Source organism: Chaetodon auriga, chromosome 20, assembly GCF_051107435.1.
Source record: "Chaetodon auriga isolate fChaAug3 chromosome 20, fChaAug3.hap1, whole genome shotgun sequence".
NCBI lineage: Eukaryota > Metazoa > Chordata > Actinopteri > Chaetodontiformes > Chaetodontidae > Chaetodon > Chaetodon auriga.
The window spans coordinates 1,014,659-1,036,368 of record NC_135093.1 but is presented as its reverse complement, the minus strand read 5'-3'; the positions used below and the strand labels follow the sequence as shown (position 1 = coordinate 1,036,368).

At 46.9% G+C, this 21,710-nt stretch overlaps 1 protein-coding gene across 2 annotated transcripts in view; it reads left to right on the top strand.

Annotated features, from left to right (window-relative positions):
• The first annotated feature begins 5,741 nt into the window (after window positions 1-5,741).
• The window catches only part of LOC143339185 (corticotropin-releasing factor receptor 1-like), a 40,091-nt gene continuing 24,122 nt past the window's right edge, over window positions 5,742-21,710 (top strand). The window contains exons 1-4 of one of the 2 annotated variants that reach the window (XM_076760280.1): window positions 5,742-6,231; window positions 9,574-9,661; window positions 11,251-11,310; window positions 11,673-11,798. In XM_076760280.1, the coding sequence (XP_076616395.1) occupies window positions 6,163-6,231; window positions 9,574-9,661; window positions 11,251-11,310; window positions 11,673-11,798 (343 nt within the window). In that variant the 5' untranslated portion in view covers window positions 5,742-6,162. Of the gene's footprint in view, window positions 6,232-6,853; window positions 6,898-9,573; window positions 9,662-11,250; window positions 11,311-11,672; window positions 11,799-21,710 lie in introns of those variants that run through there. The other variant, XM_076760281.1, reaches the window with a different exon arrangement.

Sequence of the window (21,710 nt, the reverse complement as noted above, 5' to 3'; positions counted from 1 at the left end):
CATGCTGACGATCAGAGAGAAGATGGATGGCTGCACAGAAGTATTGATCCACACAGATAGAAAGAGTAATTGACAGATGGTAGATGGATGAAAAAATGAAGCAGACGTGTCAGAAAAGGTTCAAGGAGACTCACCTGCGCATCACGTCCATTTGTTGGTGGCTTCATTACTGTAATGGATGAATTCAGGACAGGAGCACACTGTGGGGGTCCGGGTGAATGAAGGCCTTCATTTCCCTGAGGACTGAAGCCTTCCTCTTCCTGTGAGCGTCGTTTTCCTTTGGTTTTATAGGAAAAAGTGTCTGTCAGCCTTTGTCAACGTTCATGTTGTGTTGTTTTACAACGTTGAATCAAAGTCCACGGCTTCATCTGACCTTTATTCTTTGTTTATTTCTTAATTGGTACTTTTGTATTTTCATTTTTTAAATGGAATTTAGTTTATTTTTCTTCATTTTTATTGGTATCTGTGTTTGTGCTTTGAATCAAACTGAACTCAGTCCTTCTCTGTGTGTTTCTGACTGTCATCTGTGTGTGTTTCTGTCTCTTGAGTGTTTTTTGGACGCTTCCTGTGTGTCACGCTGCTCCTGATCCTCATTTCACTGTTACGTGGACGACACTGGACACTTACAGCACAATGGCAGCTCTTCCAGCGCACAGATTGCAATTTCATTTGTGCTGTTATCATCTTACACAACCACCACCTCCATCCCCAAAAATGTCAGGAGTGTAAAATGATGATGTCACTAAAACGGCACAAACCAAAGGTCTTTTTCCTAAATATGATTGTCAGGAAGTAATCCCCTAAAGAGCGGCGGAAATGAAAGGCTGTTTGTTTCATCCTCTGCTGACGACCACTGCACAGTAATCCTGCGCTCTGTCGCTGCTCCTCTCCACACTGGCCTTACAGTACAGATATAAATGTCACGGCTGCTTTGCATGTGGATGAGAAATGCTAATGAAGGTAGTTATCGAGGTGAAAACAAGCAGTATGGCTTCTAAATGAGCCCACTTGTATCTCGCGAAGGTTAGCGGTGCACGCGAGCACAAAGCCCGTCTTTGTCAGGAGACCTTATTAGCATGCACAGAGTCGTGTCATGTTCTGAAGGTGCTACTACATCCTGCCTTGTCATAAAATCAATACGCCATCTTCTGAAGGCTTCACCAGTAACTCATATCGGCTTTGTCACAAACCCGGTTCAAGGACCGACTCTTGAAATTGTTTACCACGTGAAATATCTGTGGAGAGGAGATGTAACGGTCGGAAACACGCTCATCATAAATATACAGTGTGTCGTCCTCCCTCAGGACACGGGCAGGACCAGCGTCCCTTGTTCTCTGCAGCATGCTGTCTTTGTTTCCTCCTCACACACCCGTCCCGCCTGCGCCTGCAGAGTGTGTGTGAGGCTGCGTCGTGTTTGTTATTGTTGGGCGAGCTCTTGAAGTGCAGCTCTGAATGTGCCGGTAAGACACAGTGCACAGATGTGGCAAAAACTCCAAACAAGAATCAGCACACACACACACACACACACACACACACACACACACACACACACACACACCCGCTGACTGCCTAAGTATGAAGCCGATGCATTTTTCTAGGTCACCATCTCGCTGAGTGACTTGACAAGTTTTCCTATCTGGAGAAAGTGTTTGAAGTTTGCTTCAGTCATCGGATGAATGAGTTTGTGATTATGTGACTTTCCCTGCTGACAATTGATGTATTTAAAACTCCTTTAAAATTTCCACAAAACAATCTCAACTCCAAATCTCGCTATCGCTCGCTCGCTCTCGAGCTTTTGACCTTATCGCGCGGTCTTCCTCGCCGGACTCGGCATGGAAATGAGGACGTTCAAACTTTCCATTAATCTGAGCACCTGAAAGCTCCTCCGGCTTAAACGTCGACCATGAAAGCTCATTCTTGAAAACAGAAGTTGGCAAAAGAGTCTTTGTGCACTGTCAGCCATTAGCTAACAATTAACAATTAGCCAGTGGTAATTTGAATAAACACAAATATTCTCCATGTATATGTTCGATATAATCTAGATAATAAGGTTATAGAAGCAGACGTCGACTTCGTGGGGCGGCTGCTTGCTTCGCCTCGTTGTTAATCCAGCCCCGATTGGCCGTAGTGCTTCAGTATTTCCTCTCCAACAACTCTGACGCCATCAGAAATATTGGCTGCTGTCTCTTTCGCAGCTGCAATCAAACTGAAAGGGTCGTCATGACGGAGCGAGCGCCATCGCAGCCGCACGCATGAACAGATCATTTCAGGTCAAACGAAGACGGTTAATAACACTCGTGTGAAAAATCAAAGTGTGGAAATGTGCTGCTGATGCTTCCACCTTTCTGCCTCAGTTGAAAACTCCACTGAGCAGATTCAATCTGCTGATGAAGACTTTGTGATGCGGTCAGACGCTGCAGAGATGGAGCATACTGTCAGGTCAAGCAGAGCGCTGAAGGCACACTTGCATTAGCTGATTGGCGTCAGCTGTTTCATTCACGCTTCACAATCACTCGCTCGTTCATCAACTGTGACCAGCTGACGAGTGCGTACAATCATAATCATGCAGATGGACAGCACAGGCGTTATGACCCCACACGTCTTTGTGTTGCCCTGCTGCAGCCATCGACACCACCCGACCGCCTCCTTATGTCTCATATTCTCAGCCCCCCATCACCAGAAAAATGGCCGTAAAGGTCTGCGCAAGTATACGTTATTGCAACCCACATTTACCTTTATGGTTAGACTGCGACCTCTAGTGGCTGTGATAAACACTACAGGAGTAAAGGAGGGAGTCAGGTGACGTATAAAGAGCAAGAAAGTCCACATGTGGAGGGAGGTGGGGTGGATGGATGGTGAAGTGGACGGCTTCACCTCAAACTGAAAGTCATCATTGACTTATTTTAACTCACGTAACGTATGTAAGAGTAGTTTTAACCGGAACGTGATGTTTTCCTAAACCTGAGCAGGTCGTTTTCTTGCCTAAACGTTTCAGGAGTCGTTGGCAGTCGAGCTGTTCGCTCGTTAATGATTGAAGCTATGATTTCTGTTCACGTACGAGTCGTTTTAAAGGACTCGCTCTGACAGCGCTGCTGCTCTGATGCTGTGAGCTTTTCCTCCAACACCAACTCATGACGAAAGCGCCTTTGACTGAATGAGCGAGTAAGTGGGTTGCAGCAGTTTACAAGGTCAAGAGTGATCTTTATGTTTTCAAATGTTTTCAGTATTACTTTTCTTGTCCGTTAATCTGCTGATGATTCTCCTGATTCATTCATTCGTCTTTAAAGTCACATCTTCAAATGGCTTCTTTTGTTCAAGCAGCAGCCCGAAAACCCAAAGATGTTCAATTTATTATCACAGAAGACGAGAAAATCAGCAAATCCTCCCGCCTGAGAAACATGAACAGAGAACCTTTGGTTCTTCTGCTTTGTAAGAGCTTCAAAAGATTAAATGACAGAGCTGAAGATTAATTTTCTGTCAGCTGATTGATCGATTCATTGATTTTGAACCAATCACCCGGCCGCTCTGTTCGTGACATGCTCTCATCTCTGGATGGATGCAGTCCTGATGTGATCTGGACCCTCACGCTGCGTGTTCATCACAAACGGACACATGCAGCACCCGATCATGAGACGCCTGCTTTGCCGTCGTGCATCTGGAACGACCCTCAGCACACACCGCCGTGACGCCACAGAGAGCACACGGAGTCACCGACGCGGTCACATCTCTAGATTGAAAATAAATTATGTTTCAGATTAGACGACGAGGAGCAGGAGGAAGAGCCGGAGGGGGAGGAGGACTACAGCGTGCTTGATGGTGAACTCCTCCAGCTGCAGGAAAAGGGATTAGAAAGACCGTCTTACACAACCTCCCTGAACGGACCCGTGTGGCCTCTCAGAAAATCCACAACAAGGCCAAAACAAATCCACCACAGCATGCGTGGCACCTGTCAGGTTGATTCAGATATTTTCCAGCACCTGGATGCTAGTCTCACAGACAGGTGTGCGCACTGTCTGCAGGTATACTGTGTCCTACGAGGAGCAGGCTCATGCTGATAAGTGGAAACAGTATCCTAACCACATAACCCAGTTTGCCATGGTCGTCTTGTTGCCACTACTGACACTTGGCGGGATGGCACACTCAGGGGAGGGCACTGTCACCTTGGATTAAAGCATCTTTTGAATAATGCCTCTTTGCACGTCACTGGGTCTAAAGAAAGCTTTAGCGCAGTGTGCAAGAAGCATTTTGTGCACTCAAAGCCTCAGTGGTATGGATATTAGGAGCCCCCCCCCCCCCGTATGTCAGCAAAATATACTGTCTGATGATGTGATGTGTAAAATATTAATTTGGGTTTAAACACACAGAGGCAGAGCTCCAGAGGGATGGAGCTCCTGCAAACTTAGAACTAGGATGGCAGCTAGAGATTATTCTCCTTAACAATTCATCTGTTGATTGATTTTTCAGCCTATAAAATGTCAAACAATAACGAGAGAAATGCAGTTTCCCAGAGTCCAAGGTGGCATCTTCAGAGGTCTTGTTCAGTCTGACCAGCAAACAAAACTCAAAGATATTCTGTTTACAAAGATATGAAACAGGAAATCTGAAAATAATCATATTTGAGAAGCTGGAACCAGAGAACATTTGACATTTTCCCACTAAAAGACTTAAACCTGTGTTTCATCATCTTTTTGGCTTGTGACCCCTTAAAATGAAACAATTTGACTTCAACCAAACAATTTCTTTTTCATTCAGAGCTTTGGAGGTTAAAGCTGCCATGATCAATATTTCTCAGATTTATGTGAAAGGTGTCCCTCGTAGCAACGAACCAGGAGAGAAATATAACCGAGCTCTGCAGTAGCATGTTAGCGTGTTAGCACGTTAGCATGTTTCAGCTCATTGTTTTGGATTGATGACATTCAGCTTTGACACTTTGGCTGCTGTTTTGTTCCAATAAACTCATTAATTAATGCTAATGTCGCTTACTGTGTAAACAGGAAACTGTTTTTGTTTCTGCTGCCCCCTAGCCGCTGAAAACATCAGTTATTGTGGGTTTAAAGGGTCCAGTATGAGCTAAACTTAGAGAAAAGTTGCTAATAATACACACTTTAATATTTAAAACATTTTGTTTTGTTGTCTTTGGTCCCTTTAATCTTCTTATGACCCAACATGTTTAATCAGGGACCCCACTGAGGATCCGCACCCCCAGGTTGGACACCACTAAATTGATTACAAGAACTGCTGATGATTAATTTCTCGTGTCTGAGGAAGTGAAGTGTTTTGTCACCTCGGACTGACCACAGGACGGTTTAGAGTCTGTTTCATCGGGTTTTAATTGAAAAGATCCGCGGGGACGCTTGACTTTAGAGACACAGTGGGACCATCTGTCCATCTGACCCACAGCCAGATAACCGACGGCTTGGCACTAATTCGGCAGAAAACGGGGGCACGTGTTTAACGGGTTCCCTCTCCTGGATTCTCACAGAGGGTCTCCAGCGCGCAGTCCCCCGGGGGCCCGTCCTTAAACTTTCTCTGAGGACTGACGTCTAGATTGAGGAGGGATTACAGATTAGGATCTGGAGCAGCGCAGAGACGTTGCATAATTAACTCCACGGCGAAGAATTGAGTTATTCCTCGGCTGCGTCGCGCACTCCCGACGAAGTGGCACAACGTGGGCGGCGCGTCGAGGAGACGGTCTGCACCAGCAGCGCGGCTCCGCGCAGGACTCACAGGCTGGACACGAAGCGGCGGGACGTGCCGGCAGAGCTCCGGGTGACCTGCGGACGAAACCGGCCGTGGAAAAGCAGTTTTGGTCCGGGGCCAGCCCTGAAGGGTACGGCAGTGTCCGTCGATGGTGCGCGTCTCTCCAAGGTGGATTCGGTTTCCAGTCCGGTAACACAAACTGACGGAGCGACTTCATCTGAGTCCTCACGAGAAACCGACCCGAGCGGAGAGGACAGTTCATCACCTGCAGACCAGCGGACTCACTCCGCGGATCACCTCCTCTCTTGGAGAGCAGGCTGCTGGTGACACAAGTGACATTTCCAACAACAACAGCAACATTTTCTGGCCTCCATCTACAAACTGAGCTGATGCCACTTTTCCTCACGCGGTGAAGTGAGAGGTTCGTCTGAGAGGAGCTCATCCTTCAGAAGAAGACCTCGAATGCCACATGGAAATGATGTGAACAGGACAGGTCTGGAAATGCGTCGCCACTGCTTCTATGTGCTGGAGGTAAGTTCTGCGCCCTCTGCGCTCTGGCTTCATGTTCCGAGCCGTCGCCTCAGAACATGAAGCATTTAATTAAAATAGCTTAATAAAAGCGAGCAGATCTGTCTTATTCTGTCTTATTCTGGCGGATTTCACTGAGTATAATCTCGATGCGCGGGGATTTAACAGTATCATCCATCCAGATGTCAGTTTTAGATATTGTCTCACAGCTATTTAAAAAAAAACAAAAAAACAAAAACACATCCATTAAAACAAGAGAAGCGTTTCAGTGAAGGCTTTGTGTCAGGACAGTAATCCTGACGGAGACTTTGTGTCCACCTTCCCTCCGTATGACAACAGTCTGCATCATGTCAGTTGAAATGAGCGCTGCGGCTGCAGGAGACCCTGAAACATGGAGCGGGACTTTGGCTGGAGATGAGAAACCGACACCCAGTGACGGCTGAGGCTGAGAAACCCGGATTTGGGACACTGGAGATTAAAAAGTGTTAATGCGGAGAGCTTTCGCTTCCTGCTCTCGTGCTCGTTTGAATCACCAAAGAAAAGTGAAGAAAGTGACACGAGGGCGCGCGAGTGTCAAAAAGCTTCCGTGAGATGAGTCATCCGATGGGATCCGTGCCGCGTGTCCGCGGGACTGAGGGGGACATGCTGGTGTTGTTACAGATGCCTGAGGTGAATTACTTCATCCACCTCCTCCCCATTGTGTGCGCGAGCTGCTGCACTAAGAATAACCAAGAATCCTCTGAACCTCCTCTGAAAGCCCTGCTTTCTATTCGCGGCCCCATTGTTGTGATTTAAGAGCGCGCGAGGCCCCACGCTCACGTGTCACATGTCAGCCAAGCTCACAGAGTAACTGAGTACATTTACTAAAGCCCAGCTCATCTTTTACTCCTGTCAAATGTTTACTGCAGTACTAAAACACCAAAGTACTCAGAAGGCTCGTTTCAGAATAATGTGACTGGATTCTGATTATGGATCCGCTGCTCTTTTTAAAGTGAAGTGTGAAGTAACATGAAGTCTAAATACTCAAGTGAAGTACCTCATATCTGTGTGTAAGCGCAGTACTTGAGCTTCTGTCCTTCACGGCTGTTTGACGCTCCGTTACACATGTACTCCATAACAGTAATCAGCTGCACTTCACTGCATGTGCTGCTGTTGTTTTTCATGCAGACGTGTGATGTGATGAAAAATCTGCTCTCATCCAGTCGTTTCAGTCTGAAACCGAGTCCTGAAAGTTCTGCTTCTCTTTAAAGAAGTGGAGAAAAATCAGTCTAGTGTGAATATTTCAACCTGCTTTCAATGCAAATCAGCTCGTTTCAAGTTGTGCTGCGACAGGAGCGACTCTTCAGCGAGCGGCTGTGAACAATGAGCACAGCTCCCTTTGCTTCATTTCAGTGACATTTTGCAGGTGAAGCGAAGCTCTGCGGCTGCTGCTGGCTGGAACCTTTTCTGAACCCTGTCGAGACCTTCCTGCAGCACACCAGGCACAAAATATCACAGGAGACGATACTCAAATACGTTGTATAATGGAGGAAAAATCCTCCAGAACAGGCTGAAATAAAAAGGAAAGTGTCATGTTGATGAAAGTGCAGCTCAGTGCAGAGCCTGAACAGTCACCCTGCACAGGTGATCAGTCACCTGATCATCTTTGATAACCAGGTCAAGTTCTGTCACACCCTGAGAGATTCAGACCAGGATAAGTGAGGCTGAACGTAAAACTGAAATATGTGGCTGCAGAGAAACGTTCAGCAGCAGCAGCTCTGCAGAGACACATCAGACAAACCAGCTGATTTAAACGAAAGAAGAATCCGTTGAAGGTTCCTGCTGCTCTGCAAATGAGGCGTCCAGGACTCATTATAGAGAGAAACAACGGCTCACACGTCAGTGCATCAGCGTCAGTAAACCTGTCCTTCATAGATCATCAGCAAAGGCTTCGTTCAGTGCGTGTTGTCAGTGCTTTTCCTGCGGGTCGTGTGAAGGCAGGGCTTCTCCTCTCAGCGTGTTTTCACTGCTGTATTACTATTTTTACTGAAGTGAAGGATCAAGGGTCAGATCACATTAGCAGCATTACGGGCTGTTTTTATCCCGTCGTTTACATCGCGGCCGTCACTCATTGGGCTTTAATTACGTGGAAGGCGGCGGACAGGAGGCGAGCGTGCTCTGATACCTGCCCGGGACTCGCTGAGCGTGAACGGCGAGCCATCAGGAGCCCGCCGCTGAAATCTGGGCCACTCTGTCATTTTATATGATGGGACTACACACACTGCTGGTGTGTCACGCTGCTGTAACCGTCAGGTACGAACGTGCTTTTCAAACACAAGAATGACAAATTAACCAGGATTTACAGCAGATTCTTACCATTTCAGACGATGCATTATTGAAAGGGATGTTTTATTTAGGGAGGAAGCGAAACATCGGCTTCATGGTAATCGTATCCGTCCTCCCGTGTCCACAGTCTACGCTCCAGGTCAGCTGACCACAGACATGTAACCTAGTTTGGGTCAATTAGAGAGGCTGCTTCAGTCCAAACAGGAAAAAAGATATTTAACGTCTTCTGAGGTCTTTTCTGCGTCTTGTAAAACAGAGCTGACAGATGCTGGAACGCCGCCGGTGCATCACTGGTTTCCAGATGTCACCAGTACAAAATACACATTCATCCTCCTGCTTGGGACGGTTTCCAGCACTCACCCGTCCAGAAGAGCTGAGATCAAAGTGTGTGTTCGAAGTGCTAATTGACATGCGTTCATAAATATTAGTATTAATAAGGTGTCATTTGGCAAAGTTCAGCCAGCAGTTCGCACACGCTGCTGAGTAAATGGAGCAGATGCAATCTGACATTGTTATTGTGGTAGAAACAAGCAGAAACATGCTGGTACTGCTGTCACATGAGACCCAGCACACACAGGCAGCCTTCCTGAGAGGCCTACTGTACTTTCATAATTATGTGCATTATTTAATGTTTTCCCCTCTGCGCTCATGTAAAGTAGGCTGACTGCAACCACGCACACGATGCACAAACACAAACACGTTCACGTCAACGTTAAAGCCTCCAAGAAGGCAGGAAGCAGCGTCTGCGCCTTCATGTCTGATTCAATCCTTCGCTCTGTAAACATAAAGGAGTGTTGACGGAGGAAAATGATAACAGACTACAAAGTGCATTAAACGAGCAGAGGTTGTTAATTCATGCATCGTCTGCTCAAGGGCACCCAGAGTCTTTAGTTGGATTCGGCAGATCTGCACACGAGGGGATTAAAGGAACATGCGCGATTCAGGCGGCCGGACGGAGTTGCGTTTGACGTCCTGTCACATGTTTGATCCATTGATTGGACCTGATCTCTGTGTTTGCAGGTGTGTGCCGTCGTAAGCCTTCTGCCCTCCGGCTCGTTGGCAGACCTGACATGTGAAGCCCTGCTCATGCTGTCAGGGAACGTCTCATGTAAGTTGAGGACAAACATCAGCCGGATGCTCACTGCAAACACTGTTACAAGCTTTTAAAAGGCACTTTAAGCCCGACACAATCCAACCTGAGTGTTTCTCTGTTGCTGCGCTGCTGAGCTCGAATTGATTTTCAGTCTTTTCTTGGCTGCGATCACTAAACGCCAAACCCTCGTCCTCAATCACAACTTTCTCTGTGGATATTGGCACCACGTCTTTTCTAATTATTCCCTTTCTGTGCAGAATTCAGCAGTACAGTAATAGCCGGTTATTAAGCACTTGAAGCAGCAGCACACACCCAGTCAGCACACACACAAACATGCAGAAAGTCACAGGAATGATCCTCTTGTTATTTGCCTCGGGGGATTCTCATAAAGATGTTCCAGGTAGCTCATAACAGACTAATAACAATGCTCTCAGTGTGCTGTGTTATTATGCTGTCACACTGCTCTCTGATGACTCGGCTGGGGTTGAACTCGTCTGTGCAGAGCAGCGCTGCAGCTAACGAGCGCTTCCATTATAGTTATCATGCTTTGACTAATGGGTTAATCATTGAGTCTTTGAAATGTCAAATCAAGAGACAAATCACAGTTTTGGAGTCCAGAAGTCAAGCCGATGCCTTCAGTTTGATGCCACGTGTAAAACCTTTTGCTGCTGTTTTCCAGCATCGTTTGGTTTTATTCGTCACAGAGTCATTTCATTTGGATTATTCTGCAGATTATTTTCTCGTTTAATATATTTGGTGTTTGAAACTAGAAAAAGTGTCCATGACGTGTCCTCAGGGTCAAGCTGATGTCTTTAAATGTCTTGATTTCAGTTCAAAACTATTCAAAATATTCAGTTTGCAGTGATTTAAAACAGAGAAAAGCAGCAAATTCTCACAGTGGAGAAACAGCTTGATTAAGCAATTTAAATTAATGGATTATCTGAATAGTTTTCATAGAAGTTAAATGGATTTTCTTCATCAGCCAGTTAAACATATAAAGCCCGACACAAACTCAGACATCGTTAAAGCAACGAAGCGAAATCACTGACGTTCAGTCACATCGCTGCTGCTGAACTGACGTCTGTGTGTGAGGCTGGTGGAGTGTTTCTTTAAAGGTCAGATGAAGGAAGAAGTAAAGTGAGAGATCGTTTCTGTGGTTTAAAGAAAGAAGAGTGACGGAGTCGCGCTTCACTGGCGTCTGAGGAGACGAGCAGTCCTCTGAGCTTCTTTCACATTTGGCTGAGGTTCATTCATCTTCTCACCACAAACAGGTGTGAAAACATTGGTTAAAAAGCATCTGAAAGCATTAAAGCAAAGTGTCAACTTGGCCCTGCAGAACATCCTTATTTCCGGATCTTTTGATGTAAATCTTCTTAAGTTATTACAGAAATAATAGCCTGACCCTCGGGGCACGTCTACATTCATATTTGCTGCTACTGTGCTGTTATTGCTCGGGGAAAGGTCTGTCACCAGTGTTTACCGTTGCCCTTTAATGCTCACCCTTTGTAGCTGTTAAGCTGAATATAATGAGATTTTCATAGCCTCTTCTAAAGCGTGCAAACAAGGATTGAGGTTATTGATGACAGTCTCCCTCTGGGTTGCAGTGCAGTCTCTGGCCTCCACCTGGAACCAAACCCTGAGCAACGCCACGGGTCAGTGGAGCGGTGAGTCGGACACGTTGCTCCTCAGATGTGTGAAACTGATTCCCTCCACAGTTCCTACAAAGCAGATTTGTTGTGGAATACCCCACAAGGGGGACAAGTCTGATCTGAGCTCAGATATTAAGGACTAACATCAAAGACGAGAACAATGCTGGAAATAGACTTGGCGACGTGCCACAGGAGACGTCGCTCGGCGCGGCGCAGGAGCCATCATTAAAGCTGGTGTACACAAACAGCTTATTCAGCTCGCCGCTTTATTGCCAACATCATTGGAGCACTGTCAGAATTTCACCATGGCTATATGTAGTCCTGAGCCATGCCGGGAATGTGTGTCTGTGTCTGACGTGTCTGTCCTCACGCTGCAGGCCCGGGACTCTACTGTGACACCTCCATCGATGGCATCGGCACCTGCTGGCCCAGGAGCAGCGCCGGCCAGATGGTGTCGCGACCCTGTCCAGAGATGTTCTACGGCGTCAGATACAACACCACCAGTAAGTCCACGCTGCTGCCAGCAAAGACACAAACAATAGATTCATAACAAGATTTAATTTGATTCCCCCCACCCAACTCGTCTTCCCCCAGGACAAATCCTGTTTACGTAATTGTGTATACAGAAATTAGCATGAGCATACAAATTAGCGAGAGACACACGAAAGCTCAGGACGTGGACACGAAGTGGGACTGCAGATAATACAGCGTGAAGGAGGAGGAGCGCGATGGAGAGAAGACAAGAGAAGACGCTTCAACCGCCCGTCAAACCAGCCGGAGAGCCGGAGACAGATGTCCGCCGCGGCGTTTCATTAATCAACTGTCAGTCAAACGCACATGTCGAAACATGGTCAGCTGTTTCGACACGCAGCGTCTCTGCAGGTCTCCTGGAAAGTTTTTTGTCTCGTTGAGCCGAACTGGTCTTGAACATCTGCTCCGCGGATCTCCTCTCCGGCTCTCGTCGGCCTGACAGTCGATCGCTTCAACACCTCGTCCTGAAGTATCTGTCGGATCGACGCTCTGTGCAGACGTTCGTGCTCCTCGGAGGATGAACCCTGACAACACGACTGTCACTTTACCGCCGTTAAAAAGTGACCTGTTCAGTGTTACCTGCTGCTTCGCCACAGGTGACGGCTGTGTGTGCTTCCTCGTTCATGTTGGTCCTGGTGTCCAGAGGCGGTTTAGCCTTCCGTCCGTCAGCCTGCGCATGTGCCGACTCTCTCGTCCCCTCCACAGCTCCTCATTACTGAGTTTGTTTATAAGTAAACAGGAACTCAAGAGGCAACCAGGGCTGAGCGCAAACCACCGAACAAGGACGTACAACATGTTGTTCCTTCTTCTGCGTTTCAACGAGGCTACCTGAGTGTTGTGCCGCTGTGCTTAACTTGCAGCTGCTTCTTCAGATCTGAAGTGGAGCTCCTCACAGCTGACAGACACTTATCCCCCAGCAGAGTTCACCGTCACGGCCTCCTTCATTTCACCTACAAATGAACAAACCGTCCACCAGTCGGAGACGCTGCCGCCGCCAGAGTGAGCAGGAAATCCAGTGAACCGTTAAATATAAAACAGTAAAATGTTGAAATGGAGTTAACAGTAACAGATTATTTCAAAGTCTAAATAAATAAATTACTTGAATTGCAAAAATGCATTTTGTTACTCGTTACAATGTAAAAATGATCTGAGTGCTCGTTAGCCACAGAGCTGCTGATGACTCCGCTGATCACTCTTCCTCTTGATCCACCAGCTGCTGAATATTTGTGTGTAATATTTCATGAAAAAGCCGAACAAATATTTGATGGATTGTCATGAGATTGGTCAGGAGGAGCTATAATAACTTACATTCCCGTCGCTCTCAGCTGTGCTTTGCATTTACTGATGATTAGCAAATGTTAGCATGCTAACATGCTAATCTCAGACGGTGAACGAGATAAATGGTAAACCATCAGCGTGTCAGCGTCACTGTGAGCGTCCACAGTCATAATTTCAGCCATATTACCACTAAACGTTTTTATAACTCTTTGTCAGCCACTTCTTTGTCATAGCGACGCCGTGCGACGTGTGACTTTGTGTCCATGAAGAGTCTGAACTGTTTCAGCTGCTCCTGAACCAACAGAGCGACGTCACACGGCTTTAAAAGCACCATGTTGACACACTAATGATAATATCCTCCACAGCATCAGTGAGGAAATAAAAGCAAATCCAGTGAGTCGGCGTCATCCTGTGTGACTGAGGAGGACCTTCAGCTCTTCCTCATCTCGTTATCAGGACACAAAACAACTGAAAACAACCCAAGGGCTGTCGAACAACATGAAAATCACCTGATATGATCAAATAATGACTTGATGAGGCGGCTAATGTGACTTCAAAACCTCAGCTTTGATGATCAAAAAGCAGAATTCAAGCGCGGGATTTAAATTCAGTGCGGTGGTCCTTTAGTTCACCAGATTCATGTCTCATTCATGTTTTCATGTGCATGATGTATAATAACTGTCATTATTTATTCAAAGTCAGGTCTGAAATCCACCAGAAATCAGCAGTAAAATCAGCGTTTCAACACAGATCTCAGGTCTGTGATGGAGCACTGCGGCACTGTGCAGGTAGAGCAAACCGAGGGAAATACAGTAAACACAATTAAGTAAGTTTAGGAGATGAAAGCGAATGTGTTCGTGGTAATTCAAACTCCAAAACCCCCACAAGACCGCGAGGAGCCACCAGAGAGAGAGCGAGAGAGCCGGGCTGTAATTCAGCTGCAGCTCACCAGTAATTTGACACTGCGAGGTTCATTTCACCTTCAGGATTAACATAATCTCTATTCAAGCATAGCCTAAAAGCCTAAAAGAGACCGGCCATCAGCTGACATCAGCAGCGAAGGTCAGCGCGGAGAGACGGGCTGAGGATCGGGATGATGACATGTTTACTTTGGGAGAATTTAGTGGGGATTTCGCTGAACGTTCAAATCCTCCATGATATCATGACTGAATCTGGAGCTCACATGAAGCCTGACGGTGAATTTTAGCATGAATTTATGAAACGCTGGATGTTTTTAACAGATGATGTGAGAAGGGTTAATGAAGCTCTGACACCTGAGCTGTTGTTTCATGGGCTGAATGGTTCAGTCAAAAGCGTTTTTTGTGTTTCAGAGGTAGAAAAACAGCGTGACCTTCGGACTCTTCATCGACTCAGAACTCGTTCTCTTCAAGGTTGCACATTCATCGTTTGGGTTTGTTAGGATCCTGTTACCTGAATGGCACTTAATGACAACACAAGGCTGCTAAAGTTTCACAATCAAGTTTCTCAGGAAACAGAACAAACAGTCAAAACGGCCCCGATTCAGAGCTTCAAGTGCATTTACTCAACGCTGAGTGGAAGATACTTCATACTCCTACTACACTGCATTTCAGAGGGAAATACTGTTAACGTTCATCTTAATGGTATATTAATAATAACAGAAGTCTGACTGAGTCCATGTGTTCATCTCCTTCATCCAGTCATGTGTTCACAAAGTGAACTAGGATTCCGGGATGTCACACCCAGTCATGATCGTCTCACCTGTTACCAGTGAGCCTGTTTACCTGTGGATTGTTCCAAACAGGTGTTTTTGGAGCGTTCTACATCTTTAATAATAGCTGATAAACAGAAACTGAATATTTTCATGTTTTCTCTGATGGTAGATCACGACTTCCTCCAAAAAACACCAGTTTACTGTATTTATACCTACATAAAATACTTAAAATACTTTTAATACTTAAAATACTCAATACTTATATTGATGAAATCTAAATTTCATATAAAAGTGTCCGTGTCTGTATTTTGTCTACATATCTTTACATTGAGGTCATTGATCATATTCACCTTTTCTAACATCCAGATGAACTCTGAACTCTTTGCTTTGAGGCGTCGGCCTGTAAATATTCACTCAGTGGCTCATCGGCGTGTTCACAATCTCATTGGCTGTTTAAAGCGTCAGTCATCCGCAAACTCGGCTGCGATTGGCTCCATTTTCAAACAGAAGAAGAGAAGGAGGACCTTCTGTTCCACTCAGCCTGTCATTGGCCGCTCTGGTTGCTAGGCTTCGGATGGCAGCTCGTGATTGGTCAGAGAAGTTTCATTTGAACCCTGAGACAGGAAGAGGAACTGGAGACAAGATGGCCGCCTGTTAGCTTGTGGAAGCTGTAATGGTGGAAAGCAGAGAAGAGGAGCTGAAGACGAGCTCGTCTCCTGCTGATGTGAAGGAGAAAACATGTTTCTGTGGATTCTGTTCATGTTCTGGACTAAATCTTTTCACTGCAGCGGATCTTCTAGACCTTTGTGGACGTTTCACACCGTTTTTGTCCGAGTGTTTTCGTCTGCGGATCGCTGAGAGACGTCAGCGGTGAGTCTGTTTTAAAGCCGCTGTTTGTCTGCTGCTGCTGCTCGTTGAGCCTCCTGCTCTGATTGGACCTTCACCTGGTTTCAGTCGATCGATTCACGTCGATCTGAGCTTTCTGATGCTGTTTGATACGAGCAGAAACGTGAACGTGTTGACAGACTGGAGGAATAATAAATGACAGACAGTGAGCCGTTCGACGAGCTGTGAGCTGCACGTTTAGCTTCCTCTTCATCAGTCCTTTAACTTTTACATTCATTTAAATTTCAGATTTTTTTCTTTTATCTTATTGATACATTTTAGCATCTTTTTGAAATTGACTTCGGACAAACTTCACGTCTGCAGATCTCAGCTGTTAGTGTGAGCAGTCAGTTTGCTTCAGTCCAGTTCAGTTCAGTTTGGTTTGGTTCATTTCGGTTCAGTTCAGTTCAGTTCAGTTCAGTTCAGTTTGGTTTGGTTCATTTCGGTTCAGTTCAGTTCAGTTCAGTTCAGTTCAGTTCAGTTTGGTTTGGTTCATTTCGGTTCAGTTCAGTTCAGTTCAGTTCAGTTCAGTTCAGTTCAGTTCAGTTTGGTTTGGTTCATTTCGGTTCAGTTCATTTCGGTTCATTTCGGTTCAGTCCAGTTCAGTTCAGTTCAGTTTGGTTCAGTTCGGTTCAGTTCAGCTCGGTTCAGTTCGGTTTGGTTCAGTTCAGTTCAGTTCAGTTCGGTTTGGTTCAGTTCGGTTCAGTCCAGTTCAGTTCAGTTCGGTTTGGTTCAGTTCGGTTCAGTCCAGTTCAGTTCAGTTCGGTTTGGTTCGGTTCGGTTTGGTTCAGTTCAGTTTGATCCGGTTTGGTTCAGTTCGGTTCGATCCGGTTCAGTTCAGTTCAGTTCAGTTTGGTTCAGTTTGGTTCAGTTCGGTTTGGTTCAGTTCAGTTTGGTTCAGTTTTGTTCAGTTCGGTTCGGTTCAGTTCAGTTTGGTTCAGTTTGGTTCAGTTCAGTTTGGTTCAGTTCAGTTTGGTTCAGTTTGGTTCAGTTCGGTTCGGTTCAGTTCAGTTTGGTTCAGTTGGGTTTGGTCCGGTTCGATCCGGTTCAGCATCGTTCTTCTGGAGGAACACAAACCGTTTATTTCAGTCAAAGTAATAATAAAACAAAGTAAGAATACTGCATTATTTTTCATTTTAAAGCTGTTTGATGGACGCTGACATGAACCAAACGTCCGTCAGTTTGTTTGTTTGTTTGTTTGTTTGCAGACAGATGTTCTGGTCTTCACTCTGATAACTGTGGTTCTTTGACAAAGATGTGATGATGTTCTGAACCAGATGTCTGCGGAACGTTCCTGTTCTGTTGGAGCAATAGTTCCCCTGTTCTACTGAGTTTTTGACTTGTTATCAGCTAAACGTTCTTGAAGTATTAAAAGTAAAAGTACTGTAGAATGGCTGGTTTACAGGATGCACATTCAGCGTGTTTTTGTCCTCGGAGCATCATGTCACGGCTCATACAGAAGTTCCCTGTGGCGTCTGAAGGAGAGGCGTGACGTGGTGGGAATGTGGCCGGGCTGGTTGCTTCTATTATTAGATGATTAGCGCCGATGCATCGACGTGTAAGCGGCGTTCTGCCGGAGCTGCCGGAGGTGCTGCTGTTCTCCGCTCTGTGTTCTCTGACTGGGAGAAATCTGATGACAGCCGAGGCTGCGGAGAGGAAAGTTCCCCGTTCCTCATCCTGATGGACCCGTCTAATAACTGGACTACCACACGTTTGAACGTTCATTCCACAGCTTCGGTCACCAGCTGCTCCTCGACTGACAGGAAGTGAGCAAAGCTCCTGTCAGCCTCCCACATGTGAGGCTGCACCGAGTACTTCTACTGCGAAAGGTCAAAGGGCCAGTTCGTAGATTAGGAGCATCTGGTTTTCTTCACTTCCAGATTACTGCAGTAGTACTCAGTCATGCAGTAGTGTATCCTCAGAGTATTTCTGATTACTGCAGTAGTGTATCCTCAGAGTATTTCAGATTACTGCAGTAGTGTATCCTCAGAGTATTTCAGATTACTGCAGTAGTACTCTGCAGTAGTACCATCAGTAGTCCTTCCAGCGGCTGGCTGAAGCGCCTCGTTCTAAGTCCTCGCACATGTTGGTCATTATGGTTTGCAGCCTAACCCTCGTTTGGATGTGAGACTCTGTCCGTCCTGTGAGAGAATCCATGTTTGGTGGAGGCGTTGAAAAGTCCTGCCTTTAAATTTATAGTACTCGATGAAGTACTGGCCTCCGGAGCCCAAACAGCGGCCGCAGAATGTGGTACCGGCCGGTCAGCGTGTGTGTCGGGGCGTTAAAGCAGCTCGCTCGGCCGTCGCTCTGCGATTCGCTTCAGTGCAGCTGAAAATGATCAATCAGACTGAGTCCGAGCGCCTCGGCTGGACTCTTCTGTCCTGGAATGACGTGTGAAACGCTGAAGGTGCAGGAAAGCAGCCGCTCGATGGCACAAAGACTCATTTCATCGTCCAATTTAATCTGTTTATTTGTGTCCTGTGTTTTCTCAATGAGAAACACGAGGGCTGCTTCAAACCCACAAACACGTCATTCAGTGTTTGTGTGCAGTGATTTATGGTCTGTTTTTGCCCTGATTTCAGCCCCCCCACCCCCCCCCCACCCCCCCAAGTAAGTAAGTAAGTAATTAAGTAATTAAAACTGCTCATGGTCACAGATGATGCGGGTCGAGGACAGCGAGCGGTGTAGGAAAGATGGAAATACAGTAATACAGGAAGCCAGAGGACGTGGTGGTAGTATTGGTAGTATTGGTAGTGGTGGTAGTATTGGTAGTATTGGTAGTATTGGTAGTGGTGGTAGTATTGGTAGTATTGGTAGTATTGGTAGTATTGGTAGTGGTGGTAGTATTGGTAGTATTGGTAGTATTGGTAGTGGTGGTAGTATTGGTAGTATTGGTAGTATTGGTAGTGGTGGTAGTATTGGTAGTATTGGTAGTATTGGTAGTGGTGGTAGTATTGGTAGTGGTGGTAGTATTGGTAGTATTGGTAGTATTGGTAGTGGTGGTAGTATTGGTAGTATTGGTAGTATTGGTAGTGGTGGTAGTATTGGTAGTATTGGTAGTATTGGTAGTGGGGGACGTGGGACAGGAATAAGTGTCTCTGGGTGGAGGCAGAGTGCTCAGTCTGGAGTGGGCTCTTAAAAGCCTGCGCCTGTAGCTGCTGCCCTCAGGTCCAGAGGGAGGTCACTGCAGAGTTCAGAGCGAGAGGCGGCGTCCTGCTCGTCCGAGCCGCCGGTGCAGAAACAAGACCAAGATCTGAACGCGTGTCAGCTGCAGCTCGGCTCCGAAGCCGAAGACGCGTCGAGGACGAGATTTACAACGAGCGAAGAGACATTCAGTCTCATCATCAGACATCACAGTCCCTGTCTCTGATCACATGACGGCCGTGAGCTGCACTCAAACACTACATCAACCTGACGGCAAAAACACAAAACTTTATTGACAACAGAGCGTTCACAGCGGGCGGCTTACCACAGCAGACCAAGTACTCAGCTGTACTGCAGTAAAAGTACCAATACTACACTGTTACATGTAAAAATACTCTGCACTGAAGGTGTTACCTCAGTAAAAGTATAATCAGGAAACTGTACTTAAAGCCTTCAGAGTAAAAGTACACAGACATGTGACATTTTCCCTCTCTGATGTCCTCATCTAAGTCTGTCTGTACGGAATAAATATAATGATGAATGAAATATTTGAAGAAGAGGAACAAGAACCAAATTCTAAAGCAGTTTGTCGGCCTGTGAGGTCATCAGGTGGTCAAAGCCGGCGATGGCGGCCATCATTAACACCACCGTAACCTCTCAGAACGTCTCACTCTGCGAGCCGGCAGAGAGATTCTGCCTCGTCTCCTCACGAGAGAAGAAGACACAAACAGAGTCTGACGTGTGGAGCGAGTTCAGGTCTGAAGATCAGAGCGGAGGACCGATCCACGAGCCTAATTGGGCGACGGACGCTGATGGCGCTGATGGAGCTGATCATGGCGGCTCCTCGATGCATTTGATGCTCTCTCAGATGATTTACGGCGTGTTGTCAAACATATGCAAGGAGGGGACGTCCGGGGGGCGTCGTCCAGACCGCTCAGCCGCTGGATCGTGATGGCCGCCCGCGGCGCCGCGCGCCCTCCCCCGGGCCCGTGACTCAGCCTGGCGTAGCTGTCTGTGTTGCTGCCCCGCCCGGAAAGGCCTCCACCATTTGCTGCCAAGCTTGACTTTCCCTTAATGGTCCCCAGAGGGGGGCCTGTGGATCTCATATGTATGTCTGTGCACGTGTGTGACTGAGCGTGTGCGTGGATGCCCATTTCTCTGACTCGCTGCGAGTTGTCGGGTCTTGCACCAGTCAAAGAGGAGGAGGAGGAGTGGGGGTGGGGGGTAGTTTTATTTAGAGATGTGCCGGAGGTCGGTTGGGTGGCACGACCCCTCACCCCAGCTCACCCTCCTGCTCACTCACAGGGAAGGCAGCGCATCGACACAGCGTCTGTTGAAGATTAATACATGAATGTGCGCTCAGACGGGTCACATCACACCTGATCAGGTGAGCAGGTGTGGAAAAGAAGCGCGCCTGTCCGTCCTGTCAGTCTCGTTATCTCCGGAACGCTGAGAGGGAATCTCTCCAAATGTGGCTCAGACGTTCACTTGGACTCAAAGATGAACTGATTTGATTTTGGTGGTCAAAGGTCAAAGGTCAGAGGTCACTGTGACCTCACGAGGCACGTCCCATGCTTCACAGTCTGCAGCTTCTCTGCAGCAGCGTCCGTATTTGAAACATCGCATCTTCAGCCGATTGGTGTCTCTCCGTCAGTCCTCTGGACTCCTCTGGACAGTGAAGACAGCATGTCTCTACCTGGAATCTGTCCTGTGAGTGTGGACAGACGGGGGTGTAAACTGGAGCCTGACTGGTTTCAGAGGTTTCCAGTTCTTCACACGTTCCACCGTCAGATGGAAAGTGGATTACTCGCCTGGTTTCAGGACAGACTGCGCAGTCCTCCTCAAACCCTGGAGGTGTCTCATTCTGCAGAACCAAACAGGAGCGAGCCAGAATCCACTCCCCCTGAAAGCTGGCACGTCTCCCCCTCGCTGCAGACCGCCCGCACCTCCTCAGGAGCTGCTCCAGTTTCCAGCCTGGACGAGTTTAACAAGTTTCTCTTCTAATGAAAACGAGGTGGCGGCGGACGTTTCCATGAGCAGCAGGGAGCGCAGGTACGGCTGCTCACCTGAATGCTCCTGATTATTTGAGCGCCGAGGTGTCGGGAGACGTGGAAACAGCAGCTGCCGTCTGACTTTGGGATTTATGAGTCGTTAGTGAAGAGATGTGTTTGTGGAGGAGAGAGAAGAGACGTACGCCATGATTCACTCCCCGTTTACAGCGAAGGAGGAAGCTTTCAGATCCTTCACTGAAGTACAAATACCACACTGTACAAATACTCCGACAAAGTTCGTCGAGTCCTTAAAGCTCCAGTTTGTTGGATTTAGCGGCGTCCTCTCTAGAGTCCGTTTGGTTTGTCCTCTCTGGGCTTCTGTAGAAACATGGCAGTGCAACATGGCGGATGGTGAGCTGATAAAAGAGCTCGTTAAGGTCGTGAAAACCTGATTCTTATTTTCAGGTGACTTTAACTGATGAAAACACACTGATGAGTATTTTGTTCCATTCTGCCTGTAGAGCCTCACAAATCGTCCACACTCGACCTTTAAAGCTTTTTTTTTTATAAAGAGTGATAAAAGTCATCCAGTGGAGCGTGAACATCTCAGTCATCACGACTTCTTTCAGGGTTTATTTTGGTGATATTTTTGTTTGTTTTTAGTGCAAACATCACTGTTTTGTTCCAGAGTGACGTCCTGCACATGCACCCTGATGTCCTCGTGGACGTTTCAGAAGACACTGCAGGACAATAGGCAGAACATCATGTTAGAGCAGAGAACTGTCCTAATGCAGAGAGCTTCAGCTGCAGTCACACGGTCTGAATGTGCTCTGAAAGCTGCTCCCTGATGGATCAAATGGTCAAAACAAACACTACAGTGTTACAGCTGAGAG